The sequence below is a fragment of the Salvelinus fontinalis genome, chromosome 35 (assembly GCF_029448725.1).
Source record: "Salvelinus fontinalis isolate EN_2023a chromosome 35, ASM2944872v1, whole genome shotgun sequence".
In the NCBI taxonomy this organism is placed as follows: domain Eukaryota; kingdom Metazoa; phylum Chordata; class Actinopteri; order Salmoniformes; family Salmonidae; genus Salvelinus; species Salvelinus fontinalis.
This window is the reverse complement of record NC_074699.1, coordinates 18391427-18407094: the sequence shown is the minus strand read 5'-3', so window position 1 is coordinate 18407094 and position 15668 is coordinate 18391427. Positions and strand designations below refer to the sequence as shown.

Here is a 15668-nt window from a genome sequence, read left to right as displayed (position 1 = left end):
TATCACAACACTACGAAGCCCATTAGCAGCCTCTTTCACTACAGTAGGGAGAGACCTGAGCTGTAAAATGTCTTACAAATCTCCTTGGACGTGCAAAATGCTGTGTAATGTAGGTTTAGGTGTTTTCCAAGTCTACTTTGTGAGAAAGTCTATTTACCTTTCAAAAGATAATCCATGCGTTTATACCCAGGGTAGTCTACAAAAACCCAGCGCTCATGTGAACAAGAGCAGAATATTCTCCATATGAAATGAGAGTGAAACTAAATGAAGACATACCAATATGGCTAAAATAAATGGGAAAATAGGCCCAAGCCAAGGTATGGCTTCTCTATCATGATGACCTTAGGTTATACCTTGTGCGTGTATGCGTTTGTGCGTGGGTGTTGAACACAGGTGGTCTGCTGGTTGGAAGAGGACCAACCCGACTACTTTTCCTGTCACACAGGTACAACTGCTGGGCCTGACACAATGGAGAGTAGTAGACAGTCCCAATGCCTCTTCATGTTTCATGCTGCTTACAATAACATATCCAAACACCTTGTCTTAGAACAACACAAACATAAGATATAAACACGCACGCTACTTGACCTCTCTCCACCTCGCATAGTTTAACTGCTCTTCACAGACCAGACCTATCACAGCCTATGGAAATCCTACTTTATCCCTCACAAAGCCACATTTTACTCCAATTACATGCAACATCCATCTGTGTGTTGAATTAATACAGAGAGCGCGTGAGGGACAACTCAACATCCTCTTTACCTCAACAGAATGAATATGCTCTAGTTCTGGGGGATTCTCAGTCAGTCAGCAGGTACTGGGCAGGGCTGGACTAGGCTGGGCTAAACACAGCTAGGGAGCAGCTGGGTCCAGTTGTGCTAAAGCCCGGGAGGAGAGGAGAGGAGAGTTTGGGATGAACAGATGAATAGATGCTCAGGGGTTTCCGTAAACAGAGTTTGATGGTACTCTGGCAGCGTTTACTCTGTTCACTTTGTTTAACAAATCGCTTTTTGTCACTGTGGCTCTCCTGAGCCCTGGGTTATTCACGCTCTCTCTCTGTTATCAGGGCTGATTAGGAGGACTAGGCTGGGCCTGCAGGTTCTCTAACATCCACAGGCAGTAGTCCACAGCAGCCATTACTGTACGGTAAGATAGATGAACAGATGAGTAAAATCAAACCAATAACATTACAGTAGCATTAGAACTCCCAGCTCCAGCCCTAATGTACAGTACATTTACGTGGAGACAACACCTCTTTGTGTTACTCCATAAAAATGAATGGAGTAACACAAGAATGATAAAACAAAGGTAAACAACAATTGACAACCTAATGTCACCATACAAGATAAACAATGTTTAAATGTTTAAAATAAGCTACACGATGCTAGTGTAATGGTACTGTATTGAAGCATCATTGCCTTAAGCTAGGGTAAAAATTAATTAATGTATTTCATTTGATGTAAAAACATCTTGTCCATACTGACTGATACTGGGATTGCTGGCAGGCAGGAAGGCAGGCAGGCAGTTGATATGATTCCCAAGGTGTACTGGGGAGAGATCCCACTGGTCCAATAAAAGGCCTGAGTTCCTGCAGCAAACGCTGCTTTTCTCCAGACGTAGGCCAACACTCAACTTTAATTGGCCTTTTCTGTAGCTGTGAACCTTAATGACTCTGTTCCTGGATTAAAAGCCTTCTACCTCTCTCTCCTTCCCTTCCTCCCCCTTCTCCCTCTCTCTCCTTCCATTCCTCCCCCTTCTGTCTCTCCTTCCCTTCCTCCCCTTTCTCCCTCCTTCCCTTCCTCCCCCTTCACTCTCTCTCTCCTTCCCTTCCTCCCCCCTCTCCCTCTCTCTCCTTCCCTTCCTCCCCCTTCACTCTCTCCCTCTCTTTCCCTTCTGTCTCTCCTTCCCTTCCTCCCCCTTCTCTCTCTCGCTCTCTCTCCTTCCTCCCCCTTCTCTCTCTCTCTCTCTCTCTCTGCTTCTTTTCTCCTTCCCTTCCTCCTAATCCTCATCCTCCTGCTCCTCTCTCCCTCACACTACCTCTCATTGCCTCTCACCCTCAGCCACTCCTAACAGCTATACACACACACCTTTGTTTCCACACATAAAACCTTTTCTTTGAGGTTAAAGTCTAAGCGTTTTTCTCCCCAAAACGTTAGAGGACAAGGTATGTATCACTCCTGAAAAATGTCTCAAGTTTTTCTCTCCTTTTGTCCCCATAGTGCTTTCTCTCCATTGTCGCTATCTTTGCAACATCAGCCACAATCCATTCATTTCTGACAGAGAGGTGAGAAACAGAAGAAACACTCATGAAGGTGAACCAGTGAACCAAACTTCTCAGGATACTAGGGCTGGGAATTGCCAGGGACCTCACGATACGACATTATCACGATACTTAGGTGCCGATACGATATGTACTGCGATTCTCACAATTCTATATGTATTGCAATTCGAAACTGTGATTTTATTGCGATTCGATGTTCCTAACATATTGCTCACCTGCAGCTGCAGAGGGAAAGTAGAGAGACATGAGAAAAAATACTGAAAACAAATATACTACTGCGATACTGTCACGTTCCTGACCTTATTTCCCTTGTTTTGTATTTATTTAGTATGGTCAGGGCGTGAGTTGGGGTGGGCAGTCTATGTTATTTGTTTCTATGTTTAGGTTTGTTCCTTTGGCCTAATATGGTTCTCAATCAGAGACAGGTGTTTGTCATTGTCTCTGATTGGGAGCCATATTAAGGTAGACTGTTTTCACTGGTTGTTTGTGGGTGATTGTTGCTGTGTCTGTTCGCCACACGGTACTGTTTCGTCCGTCCGTCCGTCCGTCCGTCCGTCCGTGCGTCCGTCCGTCCGTCCGTTCGTTCGTTCGTGGGTGATGTTGGCTTTCGCCGACTGTTCGAGCACCAGTACACACTACCAAGTGCGCTATTTTTCAGATGTTGCCCTACCGGAGTTACACATTTATAGCATCACTGCTATTAGCTTCATGACATACATATTATAGAACGCTGTTTGGGTCTTTGCGTGTCAAAAAAGATGCAGTAGCACTGTCAAAGCTGTACAAAAAAGTCTGCAAACAAGCACACACCGGCCACGAACAATGTGTTAACAATACCGAGTTGGTAATAAAGCAGAATTTATTCGACCGCAACTTCTGGGGTAGCTAGCTTTAGCTTGGTACCTAGCTAGTACCAATACAACCAGCCTGAAAACAATGAACCTGTAGTCATTTTCATTATTCTTAGCAATGATTTAGAAATCCTTGTGAATAAGTATTAGCTAGGTTACCACTTGTTGTTCGCCTATTGAAATTGAACTTCAGTTCATGAAAATAAATAGCTAGTCAGCAACTTAAACCTGTTGCCCAAAGCCAATGTTATAAGCAGCCAGCTAGCTTCATCTGGCTTATGAGGCTCGACCGCACCGGGTTCTGTGTTGTGAAGCTAGCCATAATAAGGATTAGGCACAATAGTGGAATTTGTAGTTTGCCTTCAAAATAAACGTATGTCATTGACAGTAATGCAAATGAATATAATTAGTAGAATTATGCCATACTTTTATTTTGAAGGCTAACCGCAAAGTCCACTATTGTGGCTAATCCTTATTGTGGCTAGCTTCCCATAGATGGGTCCGACCATAATCAAATAAGAACTGTCTTATAAATTAGGGTTATTTTAGATGACACCTAGCTATATAGTTAGCTAACTATAGCTACTGAAACAGATGTCGTGTTATTTGACACGTCAGATAGCGTTATTTGACGTGCATCATTTTTGACATGCAAAGACCCAAACGACATTCCATAGAGAGGTTGAGAATGAAACGACTGAACAAATAAACAAAGACACAGCAAGTAAGTGAAAGAAATAGGTTTTGATTATGTTTTACTGGTAATGGGGACATACGTAAATGCCAAAATAACTTTTTGGTGTGTGTTTTGGTGTGTGTTTTGGTGTGTGTGTTTTGGTGTGTGTGTTTTGGTGTGTGTGTGTGTGTGTGTGTGTGTGTTTGTGTGTGTGTGTGTGTGTGTGTGTGTGTGTGTGTGTGTGTGTGTGTGTGTGTGTGTGTGTGTGTGTAACCTTTATTTAACTAGGCAAGTGAGTTAAGAACAAATTCTCATTTACAATGACGGCCTGGACAATGCTGGGCCAATTGTGTGCCGCACTATGGGACTCTCAATCACGGCCGGATGTGATACAGCCTGGATTCGAACCAGGGACTGTAGTGATGCCTCTTGCACTGAGATGCAGTGCCTTAGACCGCTGTGTCCATGTGTGTGTATTAACTATTTAACTGTACTAGAATGCTTAAAGGGCTGCTAAAATTGTAGATATCGGTTATCGGCATAGGTTTTTTTTGGCAAGGAAAATATCAGATATCGGTATCAGGCAAAAATGTAATATCGGTGCATCACTAGTTTACCAGGTTTAGTATAACAATACTCCATACCAAAACGATAACACGGCAAAAAAAGAAGGCATATTAGCCAAAGTCACAGAACTTGATCCAGACAGATAAACTCAGCTACTGCTCAGTTCAATCGTTGGGCAACTTTTGAGTACAATATCATTACATTACAGCCATGTATGCATTAACGAATCAATTATACAATCAATTTGTTTCTAGCAATCTAACTACATAACAGTAATAATTTATTTGAATGGTAAATTTCTATTAATAAACTGGGTAAATCAAGATGTAGCCTTATCCACAATATAGGTAAATTCATATTCAACAGGAGTGTGTGCATGCATTGAGTTATTGCGCTTGTTTTGGCTAATTTCATGGGGCTACAGACAATCTTATTGTTTTGTACTTAACATTTGCATAGAAGTAGCTTATTTTATAAAAATGTGCGCTGTCTCTTTAACCAGTAATGACTTCATTCATTCATGGGCAAAAAGGCAATAGATAATCTTTACAAGAGACGTGAGAGACCGAATAAGTGAATGAATAAAGTTTTTAGTGGCAATCAGCTTTGAAATCAGCATATTTTGCGTTGTGATTCACATATTATCCCAAACAAAGTACTAGGGTAGTGAATTGATGTTAGCTTTAGCTGTTAGCTAGTAAGGAAAGCTAGTCTACAAATCTGGAAGCTACCGGTACCTTCTTGCATTGTAAAGTGTTCTAGCCTGTTTGGACATTGTTTTGCAAACAGTAATGAACAATTTCTACATGCTGTATCGCATTATTCAAGTGTGTTAACTTCTGTGCAGCATGAGTGGGGACCTAACATGATGCAGCTCAGACTGCCAGTGCAGGCTAAGTGGAACAGGCAAGGCGGTGTGCGCGCCTCGTGTTATAAGGGGATATCGGCTGCCGCTGTGAGACACATTTTTATAGAAGTACCGAAAGTCACAACACCATTTTTCATGATATAGTATCGAAAAAGTACAACATTTTTGGTATACAGGCAACACTAGCCTCTTGCCTTGAAGAGTTTGAGATGGAAGAAACTCAAAGCTATGTGCAACTGAAAACCCATTATGAGGGAAATGTCTCCAGTGTAAAAACTTACACTACTCTCAAAGACAATAATAAACATTTTTAAAGGCTTTATACTATATCAGCATACCTTTAAGTGTGAAAAAGCATAAGAAGCACAAAGGCTACAGGACACTGTACTCTGTACCTACATTGTATTACACATTTTTTATCTATGTTTGAGCTTTCAATAGATTTGAAAGATTGCCACAAGCATATTATTCTTCTAGCATGAAATCAAAAAAAGTTTGCAACTTCAAGGCTGTCCATCTTCATGAAAATTATGTATGTATGTATGTATGTATGTATGTATGTATGTATGTATGTGTGTATGTGTGTGTGTGTGTGTGTGTGTGTGTGTGTGTGTGTGTGTGTGTGTGTGTGTGTGTGTGTGTGTGTGTGTGTGTGTGTGTGTGTGTGTGTGTGTGTGTGTGTGTGTGTGTGTCCTGTCCTTCAGAGTAGCAGCGTGTTTCTTCCCTGCCAGCTGCCCTGGTCTGGCCAGCATGGAGCGGAGTGCTGAGAGATAGACTGATCGATGGGCAGCCTAATCAGCCAGCTTAACTCTAATACCCTGGACAGGTCCACATCATTATCATATCAGGCTCCACACGTTTCGAGGTGACAAGGAAGAGGCAAAAGATTAAAGCCAATCCTGTAAAGAGGTGCCACAACTTTTAATGCGCTGACCAAGACAGGCTAGGTTTTATCTGGAAGCAAAGAAAGGAGGCTGAAGGAAGAGACAAAACAACACAGTGAAAACAGATGAGGAACTCATCAGTCGGAATTATTCTGTGCTTGGGGAGTGCTAGTGGCTTTGTTGTGGCACGAGCTCTAACCGTACCTCAAACCACTTCCGTCAGCCAGCTCTCCCCCAGCCCACAGCCTGGTTCTAGACTCCTAGCAGCCCATTACTGGCTATCTATTAAGGTAAGCGTTTGTTTAACTCCACGCACATTTGGGGGCGCTGGGGGAACTCTTAGAAATCATCTATAAACTGCTTTAAACAAACTGTTTACAGGCCGTAAATGACGCATAAAAGAAGAAACAGGTTTGAGGTTGGGGCTGGGGCTTGTGGTGGTGGTGGCTGCACACACTTCACTCGATTATCTTCAACACACACACACCCCCAATCTGTGAGTGATTCACAAAGGAGGACCACAATACATGCATTCCACACTTTAAAACCAGCCAAAATGACACACACATTCATGAGAAATGTTGACTAACTGCGCAACAACAAAAAAGACATTCCAATGCCAAGAACAACCTGGCACCAATTAAGCTCTAGCTTTAGAAAGCACTGCCAATTCAAACCCAACAGGCAAACACAGTACGTGCTACATTCAGTATTGTGTAATGGCATCGAGTGTCTTTCCAGCATGTTCAAATAATATACAAAAGTGTATGTATGTAGGCTATACGCGCTTATCTTCAGGGTGCTGCTATAACGAATGCGTAGACCGATTCGTTTTGGGTTTCATAATTAATGCTGCCTGTTGAAGGTCAACCACATTCCCTTCCTGTGAAGATGAAATGACTGAAAGGTTTGGGGCAGTCAGCTACACTGAGAGACAAAGAGAACGTTGACTTGGCCAACAGGCACACCCTTTCCCAAACTCTGCCTGGGCTTATTTTAACAATCCAATAAAAAAACAGTCATTTACCTTTTTTCTTATTGTCCTAGTTCATAATTCCCCGTTACTCAATTACTGTCAGCTTCCTTTACAGCGCAGGATAGTCTACAGGGAAATGGAGGGGGATACCAATTTCTACAAAAGCAACTTTCTGTTCACCAAAATTGCCGCTCTCATTATACTGTTCATGGGAGAAAAGCGAAGGTGCTCAAACCAAAGGTTTTTGAAGCATGAAACCTGATTAATAAGCTGTGATACAGATGCCTCCATGACAATTTCATCTGTAATGAAGACCATGTGGTTAGCAGCTCCAGTGTCGACCCTGAGGCCCAGCTACAGTGAATACGGCTGATTTTGCATGAAAAGCCCAGTTAATAACATTAGGGGGAAATCTTAACAATCGTTCAGTGCAGGAACAAGTTCAACAATACATGGGCCTGAGAGTAAATCAATCTTAAATTGATTAGCTGTTCCCAGTGAAAGACTCAGATGAGGTTGTTTCCCCCTATCTTGTTCTGAAGTCACCTGCAAGCCCACTGATGGCCGAGCTCCAGGCGTATTCTATGAGCCTTGACAATCCATAACACACACACAGTCAGCTGTCTATACAGTTATGAATGTGAATGTGACTTTCCCCATAGTCAGAGTGTAACCCTGAACTTAGCGGCCACCACTCCCCATCATCATTAATGCTTAAGATGGCTAACAAGCCCACTGTCAACAGCTTCCAGGCTAATCGACATGTCAATCAATGGCGGGTGTGAGGCGGGCTTTTAGAGGGTCCCTGGGGTGGCTGCTTAGAGCACGCTCAGTTTAACACAGCAGCACACTGAGGGTGTAAACAGAGAGGGATATAGACTTCTGGATTGACTAGCTGATCAATGCCATTGATCACTCACCTCCAGCTCTTTGTGCAGGTTGGCTGTTCTCCCCTCCACCGCCCGGCCCTCCGCCTCCTCAGCCTCCAGCGCCTGGATCAGAACCTCATTCTGCTCACTCAGGTCCCGCACAAACGACTGCAGCACGCCCACCTTACTCTAGAGGGAGACAGAGAAAAGGGGCACAGCAGACACGACCTTTGTTAGGTGTTTATTGGAATATCAACACTGAAATGGATTGCTACTACCCACCTTCACTCAGTGTTATGGAGGGAGGACTGAATGACCAGTTGTGATTAAAACAAATCCATTCAGAAAAATACAGCACATTCTCAAACATCACTTTGTATGAATACATCAAAGGAAGCAGTGATGGTCAGAGAAAGTTTGAAAGTGGTAGGCATCAGGTAGGTAATCAGGTAGGTATTTGAGGGAGACAGAGACAACTCTTCTCACTTGCTGTTGTGTCGGTTCTTGTCCTGCCCCCATCCCCTCTCTGACAGCCAGCCCCTCTGATCATAAAGCAGGACATGCAGGGGGTGTTCGGGCCAAACCTATCAGATGACATCCACCCCCCCCGCATATTAGAGCTCTGCTAACACCAGGGGTACTATTAGTCATACGCCACCTCTGATCTAGCATGGCATCTTCACAGCCCAGACACATGGATGCTCTGACACTAATTCCTATGCAGGAACATGCCGACTATCTGCAGAACAGCCCAGACAGTTTGGACCCAGATGATAATTTAGTGCGGGATGGACATATAGGAATTATTATGGCTGTCGGCCGTCAGGTAGAAATGGAGATAAATGCTCCATCAGACTGAAGGGTATTTGCTTTTCAAAGCCTCTTTAAAGGAGTGGAGATGGAGGTGAAGTGGAAGTGACAAGTGCCCCGCCTCACTTAAACAGAACACAAACAGGTGGGTTTGATGCTGCCCTGATGCAAAGCCCAGCCCACCAGCTCAATCAGCCCGTGGTGATGGGCACTGGCAGCACACACCCTATGAACTGGGGGCCGTACATGGAAAGGTCCTCCCCCTTCAAACACTAGGCTAATTCTCTAGCCCCAAAGACGCATGTGGGAGTCCTTACTGTGACTAATAGATGAGAGGAGCAGCATTAGGTTCCTTGAGAGTACCAACATGGGTCCTGCCAACATCAAAGGTTACCCTTTCTGTTAAGTAATTCTTCCCTCAGTTTGAAAGAATGAGCAGATGAGAGTCTGGCAGGGGAGAGGAGGGTGAGAGTGTGAGGGAAGGTAGGGCAGGAGGGGTGAGAAAGAGGGGGAGAAAATGAGAAAGAGATCATATATTTTAGGTGTATAATCCTGTTTCCCAGCTGTGAGCAGTTTTACAAAACAAATCTCCTGGCCATGAGAAAGATAATGCAAACCTCATAATGACACAAATAATAATCCAACAACACCAATAGCCAGCCACCCAGCTGCATCCAGGACAGCGGCTGGCTATCTCGGCCACCACACAGCCTCACCACATTCAAATTCATATTGGATTTTTATTCTTTCACCTTTCTCAAAGCATCCATTTCAGACGGCATGAAAAAGTAATATTCCAGCAATAAAGCTTGATTTACACCCCTTCCATGTTCCCCCTCCTCCTTTTTTATTTGATCATTTAGCCAGGATCGTATAACTGTATATCAGACACAAATGAAATCAGCTCCCTTGCACATTAAGGCCATGTCTTGCTGCAGCTAACATCCACTGCAACCCAGCCAACCAGCTCCACAGCAAGCCAAGGGCAGTGTCCCATTCATTTTCAGGCCCATTTCCTCCTATGATTAGGCGATCAATCAATCCCAGCCTTCAATCTCATCAAGCAGACGGGATTATCTTCCCATCTCCCCTCTCTCCCTCTCTCCACTCAGTCAAGCACTCACTCCCTCCCTCACACACGGCAGCACATTAACATCAGATCAAGTATCACCCAACGCACGCCGTCTGCCACATCAGCCCACCACAAACAGACAGATCTTCATCGCACCCTTCTCTCAACATCTCCTCTGTCTCCTAAGGAGTGAGCACACACACACGCACACAGTTCATTTTTAGAAGCATCAAGCATTAGGATCCCTGTGGATTGACAGAGAGTGCGGCCTTTGCTAAAGCAGTCTTCAAGGCTTTCACTTACACACTCCCTTTCCAAGCCCCCATCTTCCTTGAGAAGATATTGAATGGATGGCATCGCTCAACACCACTGGATCATAACTGCACTTGTGAGATATAGTAACAAATCATTTATTTTCTTAAATGTGGAAGAAGTCACATCACACAATGTCCAGTAAAGCCAAAGACCTCACATAGCTCCTCTCTGTTATTCACTGCAGATGGAACACCGTAGGTAACAGATTAGGATTAGCTGTGAGGTTTGGAGTGTTAGAATACATTGATCAAGCCTGAGCTTGTCCTTCTATTGGTCAAGGAGTAACCTCATATCGCCAACATGCTTGTGTACCCACAATGCACTGGGGAGCAGCTCGACTCTTCAGTCTCTGTCAGGTTAAGAGATGTTACTCGATAAAAGCATGGTAACTGAGGTCTTTGTGGTAGGAAAGGGGTTAGAGGGGATCTTTTTTACAATGTGGACCGCTGTTTACACTCCCTAAATGGTGGCTAAAACAGTCACTTGTAAACAGCAGAATGCCATTAAACTGGGTCCACTCAGGGCTGTTGGGGCTTCTCAACACGGCCAGATAAATGGCCCACTGGGACCAGGGACTGGGAGGGGATATGGGGTCCAAGAGACACCTCCACACACATACTGGTACTGAGGCAGAGAGCAGGGGACAGTCTACAACCCATCAATAACGGTCCTTACAGGCCATGGGTCTACTCTAGGCTTCCAGAGCATTTGGAAAGAAGTCAAGGACTGTGAATATTTCCACATTTTGGAAATGTTACAGCCTTATTCTAAAATGTATTAAACTGTGTTATTCCCTCATCAATCAACACACAATACCCCATAATGACAAAGCAAAAACAGGTTTTAGATTATATATACATTTATGGAAATATCACATTTACATAAGTACTCAGACCCTTTACTCAGTACTTTGCTGAAGCACCTTTGGCAGCGATTACACCCTTGAGTCTTCTTGGGTATGACGATACAAGCTTGGCACACCTGTATTTGGGGATTTTCTCCCATTCTTCTCTGCAGATCCTCTCAAGCTATGTCAGGTTGGATGGGGAGTGTCGCTGCACAGCTTTTTTCAGGTCTCTCCAGAGATGTTCGATCGGGTTCAAATCCGGGCTCTGGCTGGGCCACACAAGGACATTCAGAGACTTCTCCCGAAGCCACTCCTGCGTTGTCTTGGCTGTGTATGTAGGGTCGTTGTCCATAGAAAGGTGAACCTTCGCCCCAGTCTGAGGTCCTGAGCGCTTTGGAGCAGGTTTTCAAGGATCTCTCTGTACTTTGCTCCATTCATCTTTCCCTCGATCCTGACTAGTCTCCCAGTCCCTGCCACTGAAAAACATCCCCACAGCATGATGCTGCCACCACCATGCTTCACCGTAGGGATGATGCCAGGTTTCCTCCAGACGTAACGCTTGGCATACAGGCCAAAGAGTTCAATATTGGTTTCATCAGACCAGAGAATCTTGTTTCTCATGGTCTGCAAGTCCTTTAAGTGCCTTTTGGCAAACTCCAAGAAGGCTGTCATGTGCCTTTTACTGAGGAGTGGCTTCTGTCTGGCCACTCTACCATAAAGTCCTGATTGGTGGAGTGCTACAGAGATGGTTGTCCTTCTGGGCAGCCAGCTCTAGGAAGTCTTGGTGGTTCCAAACTTCTTCAATTTAAGAATGATGGAGACCACTGTGTTCTTGGGGACCTTCAATGCTCGATATATTTTTTGGTACCCTTCCCCAGATCTGTGCCTCGACACTGTCTCTGAGCTCTACGAACAATTCCTTTGACCTAACGCCTTAGTTTTTGCTCTGACATGCACTGTCAACTGTGGGACCTTGTATAGACAGGTGTGTGCCTTTCCAAATCATGTCCAATCAATTGAATTTATGTCAGGTGGATTCGAATCAAGTTGTAGAAACATCTCAAGGATGATCAATGGAAACAGGATGCACCTGAGCTCAATTTCGAGACTCAAAGCAAAGGGTCTGAATACTTACGTAAATACGTTTTTGTGTTTTTTATTTTTAATAAATGTGCAAAAATGTCTAAAAACATGCTTTCACTTTGTCATTATTGGGCATTGTGTGTAGATTGATGAGGGGGGAAAAAATATTAAATACATTTTTGAATAAGGCTGTAATGTAACAAAATGTGGAAAAAGTCATGGGGTCTGAATACTTTCCGAATGCACTGTATGTACTACAGAATAAGTGAAACATTGTTGAACTTACAGAACTGGAGAGAGCTCATTTTGAAAATACCTAAATGAGTTTGACATACACCTCTGATGGTAATTATCAAGTAAACTAGATAGTGTATGCTATGTAATTTAATTAAACTCTTAGCTCACTGCTTTCAAAACAACACTATTATAGGATAGGCAATAGAGATGTTGATATACTGTACTAGTCCTTCTTTGAACCCTTGACAAGAGAGTTCTAAAAGGCTTGTTTTGTGTTTCCAGAGCCGAGGCTGTCAGAGGCTGTGTGAATCAAACAGGATTTCCCCAAACCGAGGATAAATGCAGTTAAAATGAGAGGCTAAGTGGCTAAGTTTCCAAACTCTGCCATTGCTTTGCCATGGAGAGGATACCTCTGAGAGAAGGAGCTTTCCTCTGGTGAGTAGAGTCAAAGAGACAGGCTTGGCTCACTAAAACTTTCATCAGCCGTCATCAAGACCAGTCCTCAAGGTGTGCAGCCACCCCCCACCCACACAGCCAACCCCATCCCATAGCCACTGACATGACATGCACAGAGGGGGAGAGAGAGCAGCGGAATTGGCTCATCCTCATCACTTTCATCATTCTTTAGTGGAGATGAATATGAAAAATAGCACATCTTTAAATGTTGAGGAGAAGAAAAATGAATTAGTAATAGACTTACAAGGACTAAGAGCATGCACATGTAGGGAAATGTTTTCCACTTTTACTGATGAGCACTGGCTAAAAGGTACATTTTCCCGATATGTAAAGATATTCAATAAAAGCCACTTAATGGGATAGTTAAAAAATAACCCAAAAAGCTTTTTGATGTAAAGACAGTAATTCTCTTAACAACATTGATCAACCTGTCATGCTTTCATTATGGCACTATACCTTTTAGCAGCCATGCGCTAGGCTAATAGCATTATATGTCTCTAAAACACCAAGTTTCCTCCCTGCCCTTGTCAGGATCAGTCTGTTGTCCCTCCTCAGACTTCACATGCAGGGCCAGCAGATACAGTCGCCATAAAAGGCCTGTCACTAAGTGTCTGCATCATGATGTAGGTCTAACCATTTTCTAGTTTATTCTCACACATATGCATCACATTGCAAGATCAGTTCATTAGTTGAAATAACACACTTGCCCCAGCACATCCAAGGAGCGTCACCACCATTACCAGTTTACCTGCAGAGCCTCCTCCTGGCTGTCATCCGATTGGTCAATGCGTCGAAGGCGCTCGTGGTAAAGGGTCCGGAATTCCACAAGGAGTTTCTGAATCTCAGCTGGCCGCTGAGTCTCACTGGAGTAGCCATGATCCCCTAAGCCAGACCGGTAATCTATCAACACAAATAAACACATATTACCATCAACACAACTGATGCATGGACACCATGTCTCACAATGACAAACTAAACTAAAACTGAAAATTGTGGCATTGCCTACAGTACTATGTAGAGAGAGACGCCGTAAAAAAAACAGTGATGGGTTTCAGTGCGGGCATCAGTGTCTGAGCTGGCCACTGATGCTCGTCAGCTACTCTCATAGGAACTGTGACTGTCCAGAAGTGCAGCAGCCCACACAATAAATGGCTTTAATAACATACCTGAATCCTCAGGTGCGTAAAGCCCTTGTTTTTCACTTCATCATTTTTAATTATGTGCTGAAAAAACCTACCCAGAGCCCCTTGCTTCAGACCACAATGCCTTGTTATATTCTCTCTAACAGCAGTAATTAATCTAGGGAGCATAGCAGAATAGTCTCTCTTTGAGGAGCGGCCTATAAAACACATTTCACTCCGACAACTAATACTTTATAACAATGGCAGATAAAGAGAAACTGTGCACCAAAGGAGCAGGTGAGATTTGAGGTTTAAAACAACTCTATTTGTGGGTATGTGTGAGTGAGCTGCATCAAAATCTTCTGAAATCATGGGAAGGAAAATAAGTAATGAAAAAAGAAATGAGAATAAATCATATCTTGATGCAGAGTAGCCTTGACCTGGAGGTTGATCTTGATAGAGGTGGTGCCGTCCATTTAATTCATATTGATGTTTACACAACACCACCCCCAATCTTCCTTATCTCACTTCTGACCAAGTTATATTCTGGATTAGATTGAACCAACTCCAGATCGAGATGGAGAGAGAAAGCAAGACGAGAGCAATGAGAAAGATAGAAAATATCCCTTTAAAGGGAGGTTTAGCCACACGTTTGTATAACATGTTGAGTTAATTAACAATTCAGGCTAATGCATTTAAATTACATTTAGAACTAGCTAACTTCACAAACAGCAGGCACCTATCTGAGGCACAACCTTCATTACAAATCTCTCAGTGGCAGTGCTTTGCATCACGAGCCTCAACTCGTTCTCCTGAGTGAGATGGATAGATAGTAGCAGCAACCCAGCTAGCTACGTTACTTTGACAAACAGTGACAAGTGTTTTCCAGGATATGGCTATAAACCCACAGGCAGTATCAACTTCTTGAAAAACTACGAGGTCGCCTAACGTTGATAGCCAAATAGGTAACGTTAGCTTATATCTAGATAATTATTTGGCTAATTCCGTTAGCTGGCTAGCTAACATCAACAGAGTTAGTTGTGTTGTCTTCATAATATGTAACGTTAGCTAGCTACCTGTTGCACTCCGGCTGCTTATCATTTCATTCGGTTTCAGATATGCCAAGTGGCTTTATGAGGCGCCTTGCACAGATTTAATCAACCTCATGTCGTTCAGCAAGTGAAAGTCTCCCTTCTACTTTGCATTATAAATGCAGTGGTAAACTTATTATGTTCCGTTTTATCCGCTGTCATCACGTTCTAACGTTACCCGCCTGGAAGCCCCCATCTCCCGCTTCTGCACCTGCACATCCTGTCAGTTCAAGTGCCAACAGTGAGACTAGCCAATCAGGCAATGATTTTGCGTAGCACTTTGTCTTTAGAACCAATCACAGTGTACACATTGCCACGAAGAGGCGTGAACCAGTTTTGTTTTGGGAGTGAAAGTTCCAGATTTCCATGGAAACTTGCACAACTAACTAGCTGTTTGGTTGTGACTAGCGTGCATTACTGTCCCTTGGACTCTCCTCTTTGTTGTCCTTTTGTATTTTGGGACTAGCAGATGCAAATATCATTTGAGTGTGACAACCTTTGTAGGCAGTGATGAATTAAAGTAAAACTATTTGTTTTAGTGACAGTCACACATATATAATGCAAAATGCAATATTAAAAGCAATAAAAAACTAAATGACTGTCTCTTCCAGATTTCTCTATAGGCTGCTACTGTACCTGTACTACTATACAGATCAGAAAGTGG

At 43.4% G+C, this 15668-nt stretch overlaps 1 protein-coding gene across 3 annotated transcripts in view; it reads right to left on the bottom strand.

Annotated features, from left to right (window-relative positions):
* Nucleotides 1–15221, bottom strand: part of LOC129834438 (centrosome-associated protein CEP250-like) — a 193231-nt gene extending 178010 nt beyond the window's left edge. For all 3 annotated transcript variants that reach the window (XM_055899417.1, XM_055899418.1, XM_055899419.1), the window contains exons 1-3: nt 14990–15221; nt 13541–13692; nt 8024–8161 (exon numbers count right to left, since the gene is read on the bottom strand). In XM_055899417.1, the coding sequence (XP_055755392.1) occupies nt 8024–8161; nt 13541–13692; nt 14990–15014 (315 nt within the window). In that variant the 5' untranslated portion in view covers nt 15015–15221. The remainder of the gene's footprint in view (nt 1–8023; nt 8162–13540; nt 13693–14989) is intronic.
* Nucleotides 15222–15668: the final 447 nt, after the last annotated feature.